Genomic DNA, 24316 nt, shown 5'->3' with positions numbered 1-24316 from the left:
TCACCTGCACCTTTTAAGTTAATATTAGGTAAAATTTTTCTGCTTTAATAGGCATTAAGTTACACTCCTAACTACACATCAAAGTGGTACTTCTCCACATGGTCCCCAAGGACCCCAGTTCAGCAGTACCCCCAGTGCTCATGGAAGAAAACCCACTGCTCTTCCTGCTCATCCACCTGTGCAGTAGCTGCCTCAGGTTCCATCCCTGGCAGTCAGAAACTCTTAGGAGCCTGCCTTCCATGTGAGGCCTTGGCCCTGCCATAGACATTACTTTCTTATGCCCTAAAATGACAATTTCTTCATAGTTTCACCTTCTCACTGTCCCTAAACATCCTAGTTACTCCGCTGACACCCTCAGGGGGCCCTTGTTCAAGCTTATGTTCATGCTCATCCTCTTCCAGGCTGATGTTTGGGACTCTTCAAGTTCTCTGGCCTCAGCAAGAACAAGTAGCTCAGAATTGTAGAATGGTGATGATTTTCTGTTTGTTTATTTGACTGCACTCATGCCTCCTCCCCTCCACTCCTAGGTATGGGTTCCAAAAGTAGAAATACCTAAAGTCTAGAATTTTTTCCCCCCTCATACTGGAAACCCTGGATGCTGAGAGTTCAATGGTTGTTTATAACAGCTGAACCATAAGACAAAGAACTATTGTGCAAACACAAAAGCAACTTGTCAGGATGATAATACCAATTGGCAGTGATGTTGTCTATTGATAGTCTATTGTCTATTGATATTGACATGATAATATCAATTGGCAGGGATGATGGACTACTGATTTTTAAAACCTTCCATTTAGTTATAAACGTGTATCAGAAATGTCCTTAAAATATTACTTTCTAGCACAAAAATACAGACAGACAGTCATCTAGTTTACGTACCTCCTGATCATTCCACAGGAAAATTGCTTCCATTCACGTGTGCTCCTGACAAGAAGAACAGAAGTTGCTGCTAACAGCAAAGCAGGAGTGGATGGATCACTAAGTCCTCTCCTAGTTAATTAATGCCTTAACTTAAAAGATGCTACGACGTTTTTACAGAGTTCTTTTAAAAAAAGAACTATCAAGAAAACTTCTTTCCTGACACCAACCAGCTAAATGAGAGCATTAACTACACTCAATTTGGGTACTTGGCATTCACCAATGTATGAATGGAGTTAGTACCTGAAGTTCTTTTGAATGTTTGTTATTAGATACCTAGAATTTACTTTCCTAAAGAAATAGCTAGGCAATCTTGAAAAAGAAGAAAAAAATTGTATGACTTATACTATCTGATTTTAAGATTATAAAACAACATAATCAAGACAGACTGGCATAAGTATAGGCATAAACAATAAAAAGCTGAAGCTCTAATACTGTGGCCATCTGATGCAAAGAGCCAGCTCAGGGGAAATGAGACCCTGATGCCAGGAAAGATCGAAGGCAGGGGGAGAAGGCAACAGAGGACAAGGTGGTTGGATGGCATCACCGACTCAATGGACATGAATTTGAGAAAAGTCCGGGAATGATGAAGGACAGGGAAAGCTGGCGTGCTGCAGTCCATGGGGTTGCAAAGAGTTGGATACAACTGAGCAACATACAATTAAAACTGGAGAGAGAAATGGCAATCCACTCCAGTATTCTTGCCTGGAAAATCCCATGGACAGAGGAGCCTGGCAGGCTGCAGTCCATGGGGGCTAAAAGAGTTGGACATAACTGAGGGACTGAGCACGCAATAAAACCAGAATACAATTCAGAAATACACTCACACATGTACACTCAGATCATGGACTAAAGCAGCAGTATAATTCAATCAACAAATGATGCAAAAAAAAAAAAAAACAAATGATGCAGAACCAAATGTCTACCAGTAGAGAAAATACTGAACCTTGATTCATACCTTCAGCTCAGTTCAGTTCAGTTGCTCAATCATGTCTGACTCTTTGCAACCCCATGGACTGCAGCACGCCAGGCTTCCCTGTCCATCACCAACTCCCAGAGCTTACTCAAACTCATATCCATTGAGTTGATGATGCCATCCAATGATCTCATCCTCTGTTGTCCCCTTCTCCTCTGCCTTCAATCTTTCCCAGCATCAGGGTCTTTTCAAATGAGTCAGTTCTTCGCATCAGGTGGCCAAAGTATTGAAGTTTCAGCTTCAGCATCAGTCCTTCCAATGAATATTCAGTACTGATTTCCTTTAGGATGGACTGGTTGGATCTCCTTGCAGTCCAAGGGGCTGTCAAGAATCTTCTCCAACACCACAGTTCAAAAGCATCAATTCTTAGGTGCTCAGCTTTCTTTATAATCCAACTCTCTTACATCCATATGTGACTACTGGAAAAACCATAGTTTTGACTAGACAGACCTTTGTTGGCAAAGTAATGTCTCTGCTCTTTAATATGCAGTCTAGGTTGGTCATAACTTTTCTTTCAAGGAGCAAGTGTCTTTTAATTTCATGGCTGCAGTCACATCTGCAGTGATTTTGGAGCCCCCCCCCCAAAATAGTCTCTCACTGTTTTCATTGTTTCCCCATCTATTTGCCATGAAGTGATGGGACTGGATGCCATGATCTTAGTTTTCTGAATGTTGAGTTTTAAACCAACTTTTTCACTTTCCTCTTTCACTTTCATCAAGAGGCTCTTTAGTTCTTCTTCACTTTCTGCCATAAGTGTGGCATACCTTGACACATACGTTAGTCATATATAAAAATTAATTCAAGATGGCTTGCAAAAAAGATCCTAATGACCCAGATAACCATGATGGTGTGCTCACTCACCTAGAGCCAGACATCCTGGAGTGTGAAGTCAAGTGGGTCTTAGGAAGCATCACTACAAACAAAGCTAGTGGAGGTGATAGAATTCCAGCTGAGCTGTTTTAAACCCTAAAAGATGATGGAACAACAGACTGGTTCAAAATTGGGAAAGGAGTACATCAAAGCTGTATATTGTCACCCTGCTTATTTAACTTATATGCAGAGTACAGCATGTGAAATGCTGGGCTGGATGAAGCACAAGCTGGAATCAAGATTGCCAGGAGAAATATCAATAACCTCAGATATGCAGATGTCACTACCCTTATGGAAGGAAGTGAAGAGAAACTGAAGAGCCTCTTGAGGAAGGTGAAAGAGTGAAAAATCAAGTTTAAAACTCAACATTCAAAAAGCTAAGATCATGGCATCCGGTCCCATCACTTCATGGCAAATAGATGGGAAAACAATGGAAACAGTGACAGACTTTATTTTCTTGGGCTCCAAAATCTTGCTCCTTGGAAAAAAATCTATGACAAACCTAGAGAGCATATTAAAAAGCAGGGACTTTGCCAACAAAGTTCTGTCTAGTCAAAGCTATGGTTTTTCCAGTAGTTATGTATGGATATGAGAGTTGGACCATCAAGAGGGCTGAGCTCCAAAGAACTGGTGCTTTGAACTGTGGTGTAGGAGAAGACTCTTGAAAGTCCCTTGGACTACAAGGAGATCAAACCAGTTAATCCTAAAGGAAATCACTCCTGCATATACATTGGAAGGACTGACATTGAAGCTGAAGCTCCAATACTTTGGCCACCTGATGTGAAGAGCGAGCTCACTGTAAAAGACCCTGATGCTGGGAAAGGTCTAAGGCAGGAGGAGAAGGGGACAACAGAGGACAAGATGCTTGGACGCCATCACCGACTCACGGGACCTGAGTTTGAACAAACTCTGGGAGATGGTGAAGGACAGGGAAGTTTGGCATGTTGCAGTCCCTGGGGTCACAAAGAGCTGGACACTGCTGAGAGACTGCACAGCAACATTCATGCAACCACTGAATATTTTTCACAGGATCTTTAACAGCAGGGGGATGAGCACAACCACGGGACATAAACTGGCACAGAGTTCTCAAGGGGGCGTCTGACAGGTGGTGTTTATTCCATCTTTCTCTATACCCTGTGTATTATATATATATAGGTACACAGGATTTATTCATTAAAATTCAGTGTTGAAATACAAGTATTGAATGTGACTAAGAAGAAATACACCTAATTGTAACAGTAGTTACCTCAAAGTGAAGAGATGAATACTTTTTATTTTCCTATTCATTATGTACTTCCCAGATTTTAAAAAATGACCACATTTCTATAACCAGGAAGAAGATGCTCTTTTAAAAATATGACAATGCCCAGAGTTCTCTGGAATGATATTATTGTTTAGCAGAGCTCTGGTTGCGCATGAACAAGCAAAGTAAACCCTCTGCCTGCCCACCCTCCCTGGCTGATGCAGGCAATATCTAAAAGACTCAGTTTACAGTCACAGATTTGGAAACATTAGGGAATGGCACAGATACATAGGGAATGTGGGGTTAGGCATATTCTTCTTGAAAAGTGGTCTTTTCTAGTTGCTCATCTTTAAAATTTTTTTTAAAAGGACTATTTACTCATTGAGGACTTAAAGTACTGGAGATACAGTACTTATTTATAATAAACCAGTATCATAGTATGAGCTTTTCCCAAATAAATTATGAAACTCATTAGAAAAGTCTTACTTATAAGTGAATTTATATATTAATATCTTCCCGTTCACTTTTCCTACAGGCAGCATAAGAGAAAGACCACCTTCAAAGTCAGCCTGTGCTGGGTTCAAACCATGGAACCAGCAGTCCTGTATCGACTGCATGCCTCAACTTCTCTCCTACATCACACCTCCTGGGATCCAGGTCCCTATACTGTCCCCTCACACTCTGAACCTGGGCTGGCTCTGAGTATACCACTAGAATGTGGCAGAAGTAGTATTGTAAGACTTCCAAAACACGTCACAAAGATCGTTCAGCCATCTCTTTAGTCTTTGGAAGATTTGGTCTAGACGAAGCTATCCAGCACATAAGGGGTATGACTTCCCTGAACCGACCACTATGGTGTGAGAAAGCCCAAGGTGGTCATGTGTGAAGAGACTACAATAGTGACAGAGGTAGGGAGGAAGGGGGAGAGAGAAAAAGAGAGGGGGCTCAGGACTCTCCCTAGCTGCTTCAGCTGTCCCGAACAAGTGAGTGAAGAAATCATCTCAGATGGCTCCAGCCCCAGTCACCGTCTGACTGCAACCCACTGGAAGACCCCAAGGAAGCAGGGCCCATCTAAGTCCAGACAGATGCATGAGGCTGGGACATCATGAGTCTTGTGTAAGTAGCAGCCTTCTTTACCTTCTCTTCTCCTGGAAATACTATCAAGTAAACCAGATATGCACAGGCTATGGAGCCACTTGATGCTCTTAACAACTGCACCCTGTTCCTTATCAGTGATCTCCCCTTGGAGCTGGACAGGGTTACAGGTTTTCAGATCTGGCAGTAACTCTGGTTTCTGTTGCTTAGTAGAGGCCACAGGTAAATGAGGTCAGCTCTGAGTAATTTGAAGAAAGCTCACAAATAAAATACAAGGTTCAGTTTTACCCTCTTGACTACATGGATACTCACGGCCAGTTAGATGGCATATTGAGTGCCCACCATACGCTTCCCCGTTGACAGGACGTGTCCCCTGCCTTGAACAGCCATGATCCAGGGGGCACACAGACAAGTGAACAAGCCATTGTACCACAGGTTTCAGGGGCAGAAAAGGGTTGAGGATAGGCACAAAGAAGACATACAGCAGGAGAAGGAGCCAATTCCATCTGTCAGGGCATGGAGGAGTCACAGAAGCTGAGAAACTAACCGCAGGCCCAAAGGATGGCAAGGGTGAAGACAACATGTGTCCACCTCATCTTCGGGTGTGGGGGTACATGCACCTGGGTGTGTGCCTGGGAATGACAAGAGAGGCAAGGAAAAAGTGTACTTTCGACAGCCAGAGAGCACGTGCCCTTCAAATCAGTACAGGAGGCTTGAGACTAGCAGGCGGGATACTAGGATTCCAGTTTTCACTCTCATGAGACAACTCACTCACCTTCTGAGCACCTAACAGTGTAACTACACATCTAGGCTGTACTCTTCTCAGGAAAAGAGACTATGAAATCTGAAAAGCATTTTTTTATTGTGGAAAAATACACATAAAAGTCACCATTTTAACCATTTGTAAGTGTACAGTTCCATGGCATTAAGTACATTCACTCTGTTGTACAATCACCACCATCCATCTCCAGAACTATCCCATCTTACAAAGCAGAAACCCTGTGCCCATTAAACATTAATTTTCCACCTCTCCTTCTTACAGCCCCTGTGACACCATTCTACTTTCTGTCTCTATAATTTGACTACTCTAGGTACCTCATATAGGTAGAATCACACAAGGTTTGTCCTTCTGTAACTGATTTATTTCACTTAGCATAATGTCTCAAGGCTCATCTATAATGCAGCATGTGTCAGGATGTCCTTCCTTTTTACGACAAAATAATATTCCTTTTAAACGTATATACCACAATTCGTTTATCCATTTATCCATCAATGGATATTTTGGTTGTTTCCACGCTTTCTCTATTGTGAATAATGCTCCTATGAACAAGGGTGTGCAGATATCTATCCAAGCCCCTGCTTTTATTTCTTCTGGATATATATACTCAGAAATGGAACTGCTGGCTTCTATGGTAATTCTACATTTAATTTTTTGAAGAACTTCCATATTGATTTGCACAGCAGGTATACCATTTTACATTCCCACCAACAGTGCACAAGGGTTCCAATTTCTCAACATCCTCAGCAATGCTTATTACCTCCTACTTCTTTTTAAAACAACGGCCATCATAATAGTCATTAGGAGGTATCTCCTGGTTTTGATGAAAGAGAATTTTTTAAAAGTTCGTGATTCTTCCAGGCCTAGGACATTCTAATAGAATTACTCATCTATGCAGTTCTCCAAAGCCTCCAGCAAATCCATACATACGACTTTCCTGAGGCTGTCTCTACAATGTCAGTCTGAGGGTAGGACATCATCCCCCTAGCTAAGAGGCTCCATCCTAGCCTATCTACCAGCACAGGAATTCTAATATCGCAACTGGCTTTCAGCAAACATCTACTCGATGATTACCTTGCTTCTCGTTTATAAGCTCTGCTTCAAGTGGGTTCTAACACTAAACATATTATCAATGTCCTGTAGCCCCAGGTGCTCCCGGACCACTTCCCATCTTCAGAGTCCTTCAAAGCCAGCCCAGAAGTGAGGCCGTTCACCTTAAGCCTGTGCTGTGGATGGTGCTCCTAGCCTATTCATTTTCATTCCACGCGTGGTATTCTATTCAAGGTCCTTTCAAGAGTGAGTGAAAGCTAGTAACAGAGGAAGCTGTACCCCAACCCCTCCGCCCCATAGAAGGGCTGTGACCAGATTGGTGGCTCTCCTGAAGCTGAGAGCTTTCAGCTTTTGAGTAAAGAAATACTGGTGCGTGGCAATGCATTAAAGTTGAAACTTTCAGTGAGCCAGCTTTTTACAGAGGTAGAAACCATTCCTTAACATAAGAACGTGACTCTCCAGTTTTTAGCCACCTCCTCTGTCCTCCCATCTTCTCCATTTCAGTCATTTCATAATGGCCAACTATGCTGCTTGTCAGCAGAGGCAGAAAAAGGATCCAGGAGGAGTCGATTTTGGAACTATGTGTCCTCAATACCTACAAGAGTGTCTGACATATAAGACGACTTTCATGAATATCTGCTGAACAAATCAAAACTAATTTATCAAAACAAGACTATATGTCCATACTCTATCATCATGAGGAACCCAGCTAGCTTGAATTAGTAATGGTGGAGAGTAACTGGGGAAGAATGAAATTAGCAAATATCACAGTTTCACTCATTAATTTAAAGGCATAGTGTGCAAGCATAAATAAAAGCATCAATAATTTTTTTTCAGGTTTCTGTGGGTTTTTTTCTTGTTCACTAACTCCCTTGAACACATAAGCTCAGCTGAAACAACACATTTAGTTTTACTCAATAATCATTGTTTTCTGGTAAGTCTATATCCAGGTTTCCCTAGATTTTACCTAATGTCACATGGTCACGTGTCCTCAGGCTCCTCCTGGCTCTGACAGTCTCTCAGACTTTACAGCCTTGACAGGAGGGCTGAAGATATTTCGCAGGCTATTTCTGAATTCAGCTTTGTGTGGTGTTTTTCTCATGGTTCGACTGGGTTGTGGGTTTGGGAGATCATGTACCCATCCTATCAAGGGCACATATGTTGCTTATTTTTTAATTACAGCAAATACTTCACCCTAAAGCCCCTCAAACTGACAGGTGCTCCCTGAAAAGTGTGCAGCTGCCAGACGGCTGTTTCCTACCTGAGAGTTTACAGCCGCAGCCGACGGAAACTACATTAGATTTCATTTAGATCTTATGTATAGACTGCAACGTTTTCCCTTTGAAGCTGAATTCTTTAACAAACATCTATGATTTCATATTTTCTCTCGAGGTTGTAGGTCCCTTTATCTCTTTCCTCAATTCACTCATGGCTGAACATCCAGGGCACTCAAGAGAGTTCCACTTGTATTCTAGAATCTGAACTATTAAATGAGTTAACTTATTCTTAAACCCATGACCTGGTGGCTTCCTCCTTCCCAGAGAGCTCCTAACACTACTCTTGTGGAACACAATGAACAACCACAAGACCTCAGTCCTTCTGGACATTAGCAGTTAATGAACTGCTAATGACATTAACTGGTTCATTAGCAGTTTTAAAGCATGCTACATCTTGCCTTCAGTAAACAGTCTTAACCTCTCTTAGCACACAGGAACACTGGCAAAGAACTCTGCCACATCTCTCACTTTCCACACTGATAAGAAGTGTCCACCCCAAGCAATATTCAGTCGGCCCATTCTTGGTTATTTTAATCTGTCTTGCGTGTTCTTCACACTGAAAATCATTTGTTGTCAAATAGGTCAAATCTAAACCAAAGATGGTTCAGTCAAGGACCTCAGGAACAGAAGCCGCAGGAAAGCACAGACCCGGAGGGCAAGCGCCTCCCTGGCCCGCAAGTGCCACCCTGGCCTGCCTAGCGCACATTTTCTCTTCTGCACTGCTGCGGCCACTGCAGGCAGAGAGGTCAGCGGACCCTGCCCTCCAAGAGCACCCCTGGCCCGAGCCACAGCAAAGGTCGCTCCTCCCGGTCCGGCAGTGGGCTCCGACCATTCCAGGAATACTGCAGACAAGAAGCTGTCCCTAAGCAGCCGGCGAATGCAGGTGACAGGGACACCGGGGCGGCAACCAGAGAGCAGGTCGGCGGGCTGCACGGCTGCAAAGGGATTGGGTCTGCGAGGTAGGAAAGAGGTCTGCTGGAAAAACCGCAGAAAACTGAAGACGGCCTTGGCAGCCGCTGGGAAGGCAGAAGAACAGTGGCGGCGACACCACTACCATCGCTCAGGGCGGGCGGCTGATTTCCCCGGCAGCTTTCCTAGCAGAGACGCTCCTGGCCCGCAGGGCAGCGTCTGTGCCTGCGCTTCGGGTGGGCTAAGGGGTCTCCCACCCGCGCAGCTCGCCCTTCGGAGGTGCCCCGCCCGGTCTGACGACCCGAACACTCCCCTACTTGAGGCAGCTCCTCTCCCAACACCCGGCCGCGGCTCCCTCCACACCCCCCGCCCCCACCCCGAGCAGGGCCGCTGCCCGCCCTACCTCGCCGCTTGGCGCGCACGATGCCCTTCTTCTGAAGCACGAACGTGGACCCGTTCACCAGGCTCGACACTACGGCCACGCCCAGGCCGAGCGACACGGCGGCGGGGCTCGGGCTGCGCGCCCCCTCCCCGGCCGCCGCCGCTGCAGCAGCCGCAGTCCCCATTCCGCCCGTGCCCGCCCTCTGCGCCTGCGCGCTCGCCCGCCCGGCCAGAAGGCGGGGGCCGGCTCCACGGCCCGAAGCGACTGGGTGTGGGGCGGGGGGACCCTGGGCGGCACCGAGGCAGGGTGGAGTCTGGGCTCCTCGCGGAGGTCAGGTGGAGGGTGGATCCCGAGTTCTGGGAGGAGGGTGAGCGCCGAGAGGAAGCGAATGAGGGTTCGGAGCGCATTACGAGAGGCGGCGGTGGTGAGGGATGGAGTGAGACGGTAGGTGGGTGGGTGTAGAGGCAGAGTTTCCAGATTTGGCAACTGCAAATACAGGACCGCCAGTTAAGTTTGCATCTCGGATAAACACATAATTTTCAGTGGTTGTCCCATGCAATATTCGGGACTGAAAAAGCGCCAAAAAGACGCAGTCCTAACTGGGACCCCCACAAAGCTGGTCCGGGATCAGCAGGGAGCCGACCCTGGGGCCTGAAGCCAAGCCAGCTATGGAATCTCAAATGGGACCACTAAATGAAGTCATCTGCCTCCGCTCTGGAGCTGTGAGCTTGTGATCATACTGTCTGTCCCAATTTATTTTTGATAAAACATACCAAATTTCAGAAAACACGGAACAGTATTTTAAAATTACTCAAGTGCACTACCCTAGCCTAATAGTTACTATTTAAAATGTTTTCCCACCTAAAGAACAATTTAATTACAGTATACAAAATAGTCTTTTTATTTAATATACCATAATCAGTTTTAATGTTGCTGCACAATAATTGTTTTAACGTATGGTGTTGGTGGTTTAGTCTCTAAGTCATGTCCGACTCTTGCATTCCCATGGACTGGGAACCTACCAGGCTCCTCTGTCCATGGGATTCTCCAGGCACGAATGCTGGAGTGGGTTCCCATTTCCTTCTCAGCATTAAAGTTCTCATACAGAAATACAGAAATGATAGTATCATCTCCCGTAAAGGTAATTACCATAATCTGTGTAACTGTTCTTCGGCTGTTGTTGGTTGTTAGTGTTGAGTCCTGCCCCAGGCCATAGGTACAAGGACTTGTACCAAGGCCACAGAAGCAGAGCCCAGAATCAACCTCACCCACGAAGCTGATTGAACCCCTTTGTAACGTTTGCCAGAAGCCCCTGATCATCACTAACTCTAGACTCCTAACTCCAAGTTAGGCAAAGATGCCCACTCCAGTAAACACCCTATAGCGCCTCAACCACTCACCTAATGCCAGCCTTCCAGCTGGAATTTTTTTTGGCTTGAGGCTATAAAGATTGGCTACTAAGCCACAAAAATACTGACTCTCCCTGGTCTGTCAGGAGGTAGGCCTGCTGCACATATAGCACGTTCATTCTCTTTGCTCCTTGCTCCTAATAAACTCATTCCCTTCTGAAATACTCTGGAAATTCTTTTCCAGCCTAAGCTCAGACTGCTTCAACAGTAAGGTTGCTACCAGTTTGTTTGTTTTTCTATTATAAGTGACCATTTTCCTAAGTTTTAAAAATACTGAAGAGTATCAGTCTATACCTATATACATCACTCTTTGTGAAGCAATATAAAATCAAATACTATTTCAGTATGAAAACTTTTATGCTGAATGAATCTAGTCTTTTGCTTATTCTTTTTTATTGTGGTAATGTATACATAACATAAAACTTACCATTTTAACCATTTTAAAATATGCAATTCAGTGGCATTAATTACATTGACAATGTTGAGCAACCCTTACTGCTATTTCCAAAAGTTTTCCATTATTACAAACAGAAACTCTATAACTATAAAGCATATCCCATTTCCCTCCCCCTAGTCCCTGCTAAGCAGTAAGCTACTTTCTGCCTCTGTGAATTTGCCTACTTTAGATATTTCATATAAGTGGAATTGAACTATATTTGTCTTTCTGTGACTGGCTTGTGTCACTCAGTATAACATTTTTGAGGTTCATGCATGTTGTAGCATTTGTCCATGCATGTGTTGTAGCATTCCTTTTTATGACTGAGTAATATTCCATTGTAGGTGTATACAGTAGTCCCCTCTATGCAAGGTTTCACTTTACTTGGTTTCAGTTACCCAAACTCAACGTGGTCTAAAATGTTAAATAGAAAATTCCAGAAATAAATAATTCATAAATTTTACATTGCATGCTGTTCTGAGTACTATAGTGTGATGAAATCTCATGCCATCCTGCCCAGGACATGAATTATCCCTTTGCCCATTGTATATCATCCATTTGGTCATTTAGGAGCATCTTAGTTATCACATCAACTACTGGTAGCACAGTGCTAATGTTCATGCGACACTTATTTTACTTAATAACGGCTCCAAAGTACAAGAGTAGTGATGCTGACAATTTGAATGTGCCACAGAGAATCTTTATTTATTTTTTTTTTCTGGAGGGGGCGGCTGGCGGTGCGACGGGCTCACAGAGAAGCTTTAAAGTACTTCTGTCATGTGAAAAGGTGAAAGTTCTCAATTTAATAAGGAAAGGAAAGAAAAAAAAACTGTATTCTGAGGTCATAAGATCTACACCTAGAATGAATATTCTATCCATGAAATTGTGAAGAAGGAAAAAGAAATCTGTGCTGGTTTTGCTGTTATACCTCAAACTGCAAAAGTTATGGCCACAGGGATAAGTGCTTAGTCAAGAAGAAAAAGGCATCACATTTGTACAAGATATTTTGAAAGAAAGACTATATTCAGATAACATTTATTACCATGCGTGCATGCTAAGTTGCTTTGAGCAACACTGTGGACTGCAGCCTACCAGGCTCCTCTGTCCATGAAATTCTCCATGAAGAATACTGGAGTGGGTTGCCATGCCCTCCTCCAGGGGATTCCCCTGACTCAGGGTTTGAGCCAGCATCTCTTATGTCTCCTGCATTGGCAGACTGATTCTTTACCACTAGCACCACCTGGGAAGCCCCTTTATTACAATGTATTGTCACAATTGTTCTATTTTATCATTATTGTTGTTAATCTCTTACTGTGCATAATTTACTAATTAAACATTGTCATAAGTATGTGTTTATGGGGGGGGGCGGGGAACACAGTATATATAGAGTTCAGTACTACCTGAGGTTTCAGGCATTCACTGGGGTTCTTGGAACGTATTGCCTGCAGGTTAAAGGGGACTTCCCTGGTAGCTCAGATGGTAAGGAGTCCACTTGCAATGCAGGAGACCGCAGTTCAATTCCTGGGTCGGGAAGATCCCCTGGAGAAGGGATGGCTACCCACTCCAGTGTTCTTGGGCTTCCCTGGTGGCTCAGCTGGTAAAGAATCCGCCTGCAAGGCAGGAGACCTGGGTTCAGTCCCTGGGTTGGGAAGATCACCTGAGGGAGGGTATGGCAACCCACTCCAGCTTTCCTGCCTGGAGAATCCCCATGGACAGAGGAACCTGGCAGGGTATAGCCCGTGGGGTCGCAAAGAGGCAGATCCCATTGAGTGACAGAGCACAGCACGAAGGAGGACTACTACACAGCATTTTGCTTATCTAGTCATTTTTTGATGGACAGTTCGGTTGTTTCTACCTTTGGCTGTTGTGAATGTTGTTGTGATGATCACTGTCATGAAAGTATCGATTGGAGTCTCTGACTTAAATTCTTTGGGGTATATACCTAAGAGTGGAATTGCTGAGTCATGTGGTAAATGCTATGTTTAGCTTTTTGAAGAACCACCAAACTTTTCCACAGCCACTATACCATTTTATGTCCCAACCAGTAATACATGAGGGTTCCAATTTCTCCAAATTATCACCAATACTTATTATTTCCCATAGTCTTTTTCCCATGGCCATTCTAGTAGGTATGAAGTGGTTGCTTATTCTTTTTAATTATACTATTTAACATCAATGATGTTTTTTGGAAACCTAAACAACATCTTGTATCTTAAATCTCAGCAGAAGCAAGTGGACACAGCAGCAACAGCATTACCATGATCATAATGTTTTACTTTTCTAATAATGCTGTTTAAAAGAAAAAGACTAAAGCACTTTTGGAAAAAGAGGCATGCTAAGTTTTAAAAAAACTCAATACATTTAGAGAATATAACGTCATCTCAAATTTCATCTCGCTAAAGTAACTTATTACCATTGAGAACTCCACTCCAGACATATTTCCAGTATATGGATATATGGGTAGACATTTTATCCAATGGGAAGGCACATGTACATAACTTGGATTTAACATTTAAAAAACTGAAAAGAAACTGAAGTAACTACCCAAGATTAGATAAACACTAATATACCATAAGAGATATTAGTTCCTTAAAGATACCACTAAAATTTAAATGAAAAGCAATAGAGGTGGTAGTTATTATGTTTTTCTTAACTCCACATTTCAAACTTAGACAGTATCAATGAGAAGTGAGGAAATCGGCTTACTTTCTGACTCTTTGAAATGTTTTATATGTTGAGACATATAACACTTAGAGACTATTCTTTATTCATATGTATCTTAAATATATATGAATTGAGGTGCTCCTATGCTGGGTGCATAGATATTTACAATTGTTATGTCTTCCTCTTGGATTGATCCCTTGATCATTATGTAGTGTCCTTCCTTATCTCTTGTAATCTTCTTTATTTTAAGGTCTGTTTTGTCTGTTAGGAGGATTGCTACTCCAGCTTTCTTTTGCTTCCCATTTGCATGGAATGTATTTTTCCATCCTCTCACTTTCAGTCTATATGTGTCTTGAGGTCTGACATGGCTTTCTTGTAGACAGCATATATATCGGTCTTGTTTTTTTATCCATTCAGCCAGTCTGTGTCTTTTGGTTGGAGCATTTAATCCATTTACATTTAAAGTAATTATTGATATATATGTTCCTATTGCCATCCTCTAATTGTTTGGGGTTGATTTTGTAGATCTTTTTCCTTCTGTTGTATTTCCTGACTGTATACGTCCGTTTAACATTTGTTGTAAAGCTGGTTGGGTGGTACTGAATTCTCTTAATTTTTGCTTGTCTGAAGAGCACTTTATTTCTTCATCAATTTTGAATGAGATTCTTGCTGGATACAGTAATCTTGGGTGTAGATTTTTCCCTTTCAGTATTTTAAATATATGCTGCCATTCCCTTCTGGCCTGCAGAGATTCTGCTGAAAGATCAGCTGTTAAGCATATGGGGTTTCCCTTGTAGGGTACTTGTTGCTTCTCCCTTGCTGCTTTTAATATTCTTTCTTTGGGTCTAGTCTTTGTTAGTTTGACTAGTATGTGTCTTGGTGTGTTTCTCCTTGGGTTTATCCTGTATGGGACTCTTTTTGCCTCTTGGACTTGAGTGGCTATTTCCTTTTCCATGTTGGGGAAATTTTCAACTATAATTTCTTCAAAAATGTTCTCATACCATTTCTTTTTCTCTTCTTCTTTTGGGCTCCTATAATTCAAATGTTGGTGCATTTGATATGGTCCCAGAGGTCTCTTAAATATATATGAAAGTGAGTCATTGTTCATATCATCCTTTTACCAAGGTTTCCCAATCATCTTTGATTCACTGGAAAATTTTCAATGACTATATATTAAAAATAAACAACTATGGGTTCTACAGTCTTTGAGCTTTTTTATTTACAGAGAGTTTGCTTGAACTACAAAAATGGACATGTCTTATATTTCCAGGCCATAGTTTATTTTCCTAAAACTTTGCAGGTATTGTCCCATTGCCTTCTGACATTCAATGTTATTTTAAGTCTGAGTCCGAAGTCAGGGGAAATTGAACCCAAATATGGTATAAATAATGTTGAGGAATGTTTGTTAATTTTCTTGAGTACGGTAATAAAATTGTGATTATATTAATATCTTGACTATTACAGACAACTGTGGAAGTATTTATAGATGAAATAATTACACTGGAGCTTTCATTTTTTTTTAATTTCACAAGGAAAACAAAAAAGAGTGTGTGAGCATGTATGGAAATGGATTTGTCAAGCAAATGACACCTGTAACCACCCCCAGGGAAAAGTCCTACTGCATGGAGGATAGCAAATAGCATAGGAATGCCTGCCAGCAAGACTAGCAGTCCCAAGGTATCTACTCTTTCCATGGTTTGTAGATGTCAGGGTTGCCAAGAGAGACATGACTCATGTAGAAACTGGATGGAACACTTTACTCACATGCAAAAGAAGCAGGGCAAGATCAGGTTCAATAGTGGGCATTGGTCCCTCGTGTTCAGGGATGCAAATAAAAAATGCAAATGAGAAATCAGGAAAGATTTAAAAAGATGTTGTTTTCCTTCATCATAAAGTATTTCAAGTGTATATAAAAGTGCTGAGAATAACACTTTTTAAAAATCTATAAATTCATTCTTCCAAATCTGTCTGATCCTGTTATTTTGCTGTTTACATCAAATGTTTTAAGGAAATAGGTCATAGGAGAGACTCTCTTTATTTCACCCCTCTTCTGCCTAGTGCCTCCAGAATTATTTATTCCTGAAGCACAACAGCTCAATCAGGGTATATTACAACATTGCTCAATCTATATCATTCTTCCTAGCACACAGTATATCCTTTCTTTTGTAGATTGTTTTTCCTTCTTTCAGACAATTCTTTACCACTGTGGTTTTTTAAAATATATATTTTTTAATTTATTTGGGCATACAGTATCATTTAGTTGCAGCATGCAGGATCCATTTCCCTGACCAGGGATCAAACCCATGTCCCCTGCATTGACAGGTGGATTCCTAACTACTGGATCACCAGTAAAGTCCCTACCACTGTGTTTTTTAAATATCCTCAAACTATCCCTCTTCTTCTTAGGTTCTATCAGGTAAATTCTCTCTTTTAAAGACACCAGTTCTCTTTGTGTTGAATAGTATTTTATCTGTATTTTCTTAATTATCTCAACATATATTATTGGGAAAGACCCTGATGCTGGGAAAGATTGAAGGCAGAAGAGGGCGACAGAAGTTGGATGGTATCTCTGATTCAATGGACATGAACTTGGGCAAACTGCAGGAGATGGTGAGGGACAGGGAAGCCTGGTGTGCTGCTGTCTTTGGGGTCTTGAAGAGTTGGACACAACTTGGTGGCTGAACAACAACAACTAAAACCTCTAATAGGATAATGGTGGTGTTCTATTTCCTTAGCTCTGAAATTTTCTTTTTCATTTTATTCATTGTCTTGTTATCCAGTGTCTGAGTTCTTCTTTCATTGTTCTATGTTCTTATTAAGCATCTGTGTCAGGGGTTCCCAAGACCACTCAGTGGTTTGATGATTCACTAGCAAGACTCATAAGGACTCAGCATATAGTCATACTCATGACATTGGTTTTTTACAATGCAAGCCTGCAAAGCAAAATCAGCAAAGGGAAGGGTCCATGGGTTGAAGTCTGGAGGAAACCAAGAGTCAGCTTCCAAGAGTTCTCTTTCAAAGGTCACACAGTATATGCTTAATTCCTTCAACAATAGCTATGACAACATGTATGAAGTGCAATCTGCCATGAAAACTTGCCTGACCCCAAGAGTCTAAAGATTTTCTCTGTGGTCAGTCTTACACCAAAATTTAAGACTTCCTACAGGAAAGCAACATAACCCCTATTGTTTGCACAATAAACAGGCACAGTGAACCATCCTTATCAGTTAGTGGAAAAGATAATCATGAAGCTCTGAGAGGCCTAACTAAATCCAAGTTCCCAGAGGTCACCCAATGGAAAACTTTGCAAGCAGGCCTCTCTCAGGACAGTTTATCTACCTATCTATCTAAATGTCTGCGTGTCAGTCTTTCTCTTCCTTTTCTTTCTTTTTTCTCTTGGGTACTTGCAGTAAGAGTTTCCTCCATACATCAGTTATAGTCCGGAAAGTACACTCATAAAAGGTATCTGAATAGATAAACTACGTGTCACAAAGCCAACAGATTGATTCTATTCATTTTAAAAGCAGGAGGAACTCAAGTCTTAGTCAGAAAAAAAATCCTTACTCATTTTTGCACACAGAGCTTCCTAGGTGGCTGGTAAAGAATCAGCCTGCCAATGCAAGAGTGTTAAGAGATGCAGATTCAACCCCTGGGTTGGGAAGATCCCCTGGAGGAGGGACTGGCAGTCCATTCCAGTATTCTTGCCTGGAGAATTCCATGGGGAGAGGAGCCTGGCGGGCTACAAATCCATGGGGTCACAGTGTCAGACATGACTGAGCTTGCACACACACAACTACAAACAGAACTAGAAAAGTTGTAAACTTAATTGGAACTGCCTAACTATTGTGTGGTGGAAATGTTAATGGATAAGCTGAGCACAACTTGGTGATCAAAGAAAGAACATTACATTGGATCCATTTATTACAACTTAAAGCCAAATAAATTCCAAGTGGATGAGTCTTTTAATGTTAAAAAGAGTCTCAGCCAATATCTTGATTTCAGCCTTGTGAGACCCTCAGGAGAGAACCAGCGAAGCCACGCTGAGTCCTTCCACACAGAAACTGTAAGATAATAAATATTTTTTAAGCCTCTAAGTTTGTTGTACAACAATAGATAAGTAATGAAGTCTGCTAGTTTTTTTGTGTGTGACAAAATTTTATTTGTTCCTCTATTCATATTTTCTATACACTGGATGTTACTTCTACATGTTTAATTAGATTCCAGTTCTACTTTTTAATGTTAAAAATATGACATAGATAGTGCTAATGATTTTACTTCTATTGCATCAAATCTGGAGGCACCCAATGCCTGGTAAGGTCAGTGGGTTCAGGTGATAAGAACCTGATCCCTGCACTTTAAACTCTCCCATCATCCTTTCAACTAATGGTTTCATTCATTGCCTGAATAAATTAATATGGTGAAATAGTGATTTTTATAAATCGGTCAGCTTTTCTACATTTACTAATTGGAATCTTAAGTGTGCAGCTTGGTCTATCTATCTATCTAACTGCTGCCCATATCAAGATAGACAAAATTCCTAAGACCCCAGAAGACTCCTTTTCATTTTATCATTTAGTTTGCTTTCTTGAACTTCATATGGTGGTGGTGTGGTCACTATGTCATCTCCAACCCTTGCGACCTCATGGACTGTAGCCCTCCAGGACTGTCCCTGAGATTTTCCAGGCAAGAATACTGAAGTGGGGTGCTATTTCCTTCTCCAGGAGATCTTCCTGACCTAGGGATCAAACTCTGGTCTCCTGAAATTCAAGCATATTCTTTACCAACTGAGCTACCAGGGAAGCCCTTGAACTTCATTTAAGTGAAACCATATAGTGAATTTTCCCTTGTAACTCATTTCTTCATTCAACCTAATATCTGTGAGATTAGTCCATATTATTGAATGTTCTACTGCCTCATTCTGTGTGTATGTGTGTGTGTACTCCATTAAGTGAGTATCACAGGATTTATCCATTCTCTGGTTGATGGGCATTTAGATTGTATGAACTTGGGGACTATTACGAATAAAAATGGTTATGGGATTTCCTGGTGGTTCAGTTGTTAAGAATCTGCCTGCCAGTGCAGGGGACTTAGATTCAATCCCTGGTCCAGGAAGATTCCACATGGCGTGGGGCAACCAAGCCTGAGTGCCACAACTACTGAAGCCTGCATGCTCTAGAACCTGTGCTCCTCAACAAGAGAAGCCACCATAGTGACTAGCCCTTGCTAGAGAAAGCCCATGTGCAGCAACAAAGACCCAGCGCAGCTGAAAACAAAATAAATATTTTTTTTAAATGGTTATGAACATTGTTATACAAATCTCCTTGTGGACATATGCACTTGTTTCTCTTCTGTAAATATCTAGGGGTGGAATTTCTGAGGGTAGAAATATGTTCACAAAACAACTTTGTAATGTGATTTTACTACTCTCCACTCCCGCAAACATTGTTTGACAGTTCTGATACCACCACACATTTACCAATACTCAATATCACACAGCATTTAACTTGTAACAGAGATAAAACAATGGAAATCAAAGTAGTATGCACATTCCCAAGTAATATTCAGTAAAGTACCAATTTTGTTCATCTAATTCTGGTACTAAAAACCATGATACAGCCAACTTGGAGAAGGAAGTTTGCAGAACCATCCCAGTTAGGCATGAGTCTCATACACTCCAGTCACAGAAGAAAGAGAAGGGGTGGAGGAGGTTTCTTCTGGGCATGCTGATCTCTCCTGACCTTGCTTGCTTGGCCAGAGAAAGAGTAAGGTGAGCAGAAAGTGGTGCCTTCTGCCCCATCCTCCATAGAGAGGCCAGCCCCTTGGCTCCTCTTTCAGGAATTATGAAATCCATAGGTCCTTGGTGTATTTATCCACTGAGCATGGTTTAAAGCAATGTCTTCCCAGCTCTGTTGAATGAGTCCCATGAAAAGAGCTGAGGCTGACAAGGGGTTCTTGAAGGAAGAAGCCCTCTGGTCAGGTCTTTGGGCCTCTAGTTCTTGTGACTGAGCTGAGACTGTCTAGGGAAAGCCTGCTTGGCTGGGACAGGGAGTCCACAGTAGTGATGCCAGCAGGTCCCAGGGTCTGTGGTAGAGTCAAAAGGCCTTGAGAAATCAGTGTTTAGCCCCATCTGAAAGAGTGCTCATGTTACTGAATGCACTGAGTCCTGCTGCTTGAAATTTACAAAATAAATTACGTGCTCACAAATAGTAGAAAAGAAAAATGACCTTAATCAGAATGCCAGAAATTCAAGGAGTTGGTAGGCTCAGTGTCCCAAAAAACCACCTCTGAAGATTCCGCTTGTCCCTGCAACTTTTAAAGGGGAACAGGAAAGTAAGCTCAGTCATTGACAGAGGGAGTCATCACCATCCTCTACTGTGTACAAGCTTGTCTACAGGCTTGTTGACCTCTTGTGATCTTCATCTGGAGGTATCTTGTTCAAACAGTTTTGGTACACAGTAAAAAGGGAATCTGAGCTCTTACTCACAGAGACAAAAGAATGAACTTCACAAACACCCAAACACTCACGGTAGCAAGCAAACAGAATTTATTTCAGAGAGAAAGAAAGCACAAAACTCTCAGCATAGACACCGAGAGGGGGTGAAGTGCCCTAAAAAGGTGGGACTTACAGCAGTTTATATCCTTACTAGCATTGATTTGTACACTTTTGATTGGTTCTTACTTTTAATATGTGTCATTTCTAACCAATCAGTTTAAAGGTCACAATGTTTAACTTGACATCTTTATGTCTTCTTTTGATCCTCATACTCTTAGTTTTCATAGACATTAAGTCGCCATCCCATGACGTTTTTTCATGACCCCTGTCCATTTTACAATGGATCAGATGTATAGTCTAAAGATTAATGATCACCAGTTATTTTCCCCTCAGGAATATGGAACAGAAGTTAATTACTACCCTTTCCTGTATCGGAGTGCTGATAATTTAATCAGACCAAGGACTCTGAGAGCCAGGAATTTGGGACAAAGGGTATAGTTTTAGGTTAATGAAACGGGATTTTTACTGAAACAGGCTGAGGTCTCAGTTCCTACACTAACTGCCTAACAATTTCTACCTCAATAGTTTGTTCAGGAGATTGCTGAAGAGGAGGCTAGGGAAGAAATCTGGTTGCCTGTTAATTATTTATTCTTCATTTTTATTCCTTTGATCTACAGAGCTGACAATTTAGGCAAAGTGTGTGTGATTAAAAGATTTGAGAGGTGTGCTTGGGTGGGAGAAGAGTAGACGACGGTGAAACTTCCAGGTGGAGTATTAGGGGCCTCCAAAGAGCTCCAGTTCTTTATGTCTCAGTGCAGAAAGGTTTTAGCTAGAGGCACAATGATAGATAAGAAGTGATTTGTTAGAATAGGACACTTATGAGGCTTACAAGCAAGCAAGTTAGAGGGTACAGTATGCTGAAAACTTAGCAGGCTACAGTTTTCTAATCAAAGGAGAACTGAGAAGGGGGAAAGACCACCCTCTTCCTCATTTTTGAGAGGAGACCACTCTTCCATTGTCAGCTCCTCCTCCAGGTTGGGTGTGCTTTGCAGGCTAAGTCGCATCAGTCCTGTCTGATTCTTTGTGACCCTATGGACTGTAGCCTGACAGGCTCCTCTGTCCATGGGATTCTCCAGGCAAGATACTGGAGTGGGTTGCCATGCTCTTCTCCAGGGGATCTTCCCAACCCAGGGATCAAACCTGCATCTCCTCCATTTCCTGCATTGGCAGGTGGGTTCTTTACCACTAGCACCATCTTGGAAGCCCTCTGGATTAGGCAGGGGAGTTTTTTTTGTTCCTACATGATCAAGCCAGAATTGTCAAGGCACTATGGAAAAATTATTTCAGGTTTCAGTACAAAGAAGGTCTTTCACTTTGAAATTTCAACTTTCAATGAGTTATTGTTTTTTAAGTTTGCAGAAAGCATGTCCTAGGAATCATTAACTTACTGAGTCACTGGGTAGAATGTGCCACCATTGTTTTATTGTTTTCAGGCAAATCTTATGCTTCTGTTGTGTGGTTTTGTTGCTAAGCAAGCCTGTTCGTTCTGTGGTTAAGCAAACCTACTTTCTTGAGTGATCATTAACTAACTGTGGTCTCCCTTGAAGTTCCCTCTTTATCTAAAATCCCCAGTGGGGTTTCTGAGCTATTTAGTTGTCATACATTATCCTTACCAATGGTGGTGCCTAGTTTAAAAGTTAGTTACGATATAACTTTGACAAGAAAAGTGGCTTCCTGTGAGGGCAGTTTTCTGTAAAGAACTGCTTACACTCATGCAAGTTTTGGGGGTATATAACTCTGGGCTGAATCAGCCAGCTCAGAACAAACACAGGGAAGCCTGGCAGCTCTGACCTTGAAGGAGGCAAAACCCTCCTAGCACAGGCCTACGTGGGTCTTGGGCACCTACTGTATAATTTCTAACCACACCCAGAAATGCTGACCCATACACCAACTAGTAAATAATAGATTTTTAAAGCTGAGAAGGGCTTTTGGACCAAGCTGGAGGCACCATAGTGGCCAGCAGCAACCTGTTTGGAGGTTGCTGGTGAGTGGATTAGATTTCATTAAGTGCAGTGCTATTTTTTGGAGAAAGCTTTAAAGTTCTAGGTGTCAACTACCAATTGGCAGCCAAGAGCACTGTCAGTGACCGAGCAACAAGGGCATTTGCTATCTGCCTCTGTGGAGATTGAACCCTGTGCTGCAATAGCTATTGACCTTCAACACCCTCTGCGAGAGCTCAGGGTGCTTCAGGAAGTCTGGTGGAACAGGCCTTTAGGTAGTTAAATATTTCCAGGAACTGATTTCATGATTGCAATCCTTGCATCTCTTCGTATCTAGGAAAGCACTAAATCCCTTTATGGTGACATCAGCTCCTCATGACTAGCAGAAAATCTTTTTTAAATGAGTGCTTAATTGTACCGAACTCCCCCTTCACCAAAATCTTATATATTGACCTTCCCCCACTGCCTCTTTGGAGGAGTCTCTCAGGACTAACTGAGGTGATGTCTCCCAGGCTGCAGTCCTCATTTTGCCCCCAGTAAAAATTTGCAACTCTCAAGTCAACATAGGTGTTGACTGAAAACTATGCACAACTTAAAATTTGAGAATTATGTTTTATTTGGCAGACATTCTGAAGACTTTAAACCTAGGAGGCAGCCTCTCAGACACTCTGAGAGATTGCTCTGATGAGGTGAGAAAGAAGCCAGAATATATAGGGATTTTTGCAACAATAACCAAGTAGTCAGACCATCAAAAGATTACAGGTGATTAAAAAGAACCAGATAAGTTAAGGAATTTAGTATTTTTCTCTGTATGAGAAGATGTAAGAATCTGGACTCACTGAAATCATTTCTTTGATATGCACTTTAGCTATCTAACTTGAACATCTGGAAGTTAATGCTTCCCTTATTGCTGAAGCCTGGCTTGGAGAATTTTGAGCATTACTTTACTGGTGTGTGAGATGAGTGCAATTGTGCGGTAATTTAAGCATTTTTTGGGATTGCCTTTCTTTGGCATTGGAATGAAAACTGACCTTTTCCAGTCCTGTGGCCACTGCTGAGTTTTCCAAAGTTGCTGACATATTGAGTGCAGCACCTTCACAGCATCATCTTTCAGGATTTGAAATAGCTCAACTGGAATTCCTTCACCTCCACTAGCTTTGTTCGTAGTGATGCTTTCTAAGGCCCACTTGACTTCACATTCCAAGATGTCTGGCTCTAGGTGAGTGATCACACCAATGTGATTATCTGGGTCGTGAAGATCTTTTTTGGTACAATTGTGTGTATTCTTGCCACCTCTTCTTAATATCTTCTGCTTCTGTTAGGTCCATACCATTTCTGTCCTTTATCGAACCCATCTTTGCATGAAATGTTCCCTTGGTATCTCTAATTTTCTTGAAGAGATCTCTAGTCTTTCCCATTCTATTGTTTTCCTCTATTTCTTTGCATTGATTGCTGAGGAAGGCTTTCTTATCTCTCCTTGCTAGTCTTTGGAACTCTGCATTCAGATGGGAATATCTTTCCTTTTCTCCTTTGCTTTTCACTTCTCTTCTTTTCACAGCTATTTGTAAGGCCTCCTCAGACACCCATTTTGCCTTTTTGCATTTCTTTTCCATGGGGATGGTCTTGATCCCTGTCTCCTGTACAATGTCATGAACCTCCGACCATAGTTCATCAGGCACTCTGTCTCTCAGATCTAGTCCCTTAAATCTATTTCCTACTCTCACTGTATAGTCATAAGGGATGTCATTTAGGTCATACCTGAATGGTCTAGTGGTTATCCCGACTTTCTTCAGTTTAAGTCTGAATTTGGCAATAA

At 42.0% G+C, this 24316-nt stretch overlaps 1 protein-coding gene across 1 annotated transcript in view; it reads right to left on the bottom strand.

Moving 5' to 3' along the window:
* NIPA1 (NIPA magnesium transporter 1) overlaps nucleotides 1-9731 on the bottom strand; it is a 49453-nt gene extending 39722 nt beyond the window's left edge. The window contains exon 1 of the mRNA XM_043894432.1: nucleotides 9520-9731. Within this exon, the coding sequence (XP_043750367.1) occupies nucleotides 9520-9682 (163 nt within the window). The 5' untranslated portion in view covers nucleotides 9683-9731. The remainder of the gene's footprint in view (nucleotides 1-9519) is intronic.
* Between the last annotated feature and the right edge of the window lie 14585 nt (nucleotides 9732-24316).

This window comes from Cervus elaphus, chromosome 33, assembly GCF_910594005.1.
Source record: "Cervus elaphus chromosome 33, mCerEla1.1, whole genome shotgun sequence".
NCBI classification, from domain to species: Eukaryota; Metazoa; Chordata; class Mammalia; order Artiodactyla; family Cervidae; genus Cervus; species Cervus elaphus.
This window is presented reverse-complemented; position numbering and strand designations above follow the sequence as displayed.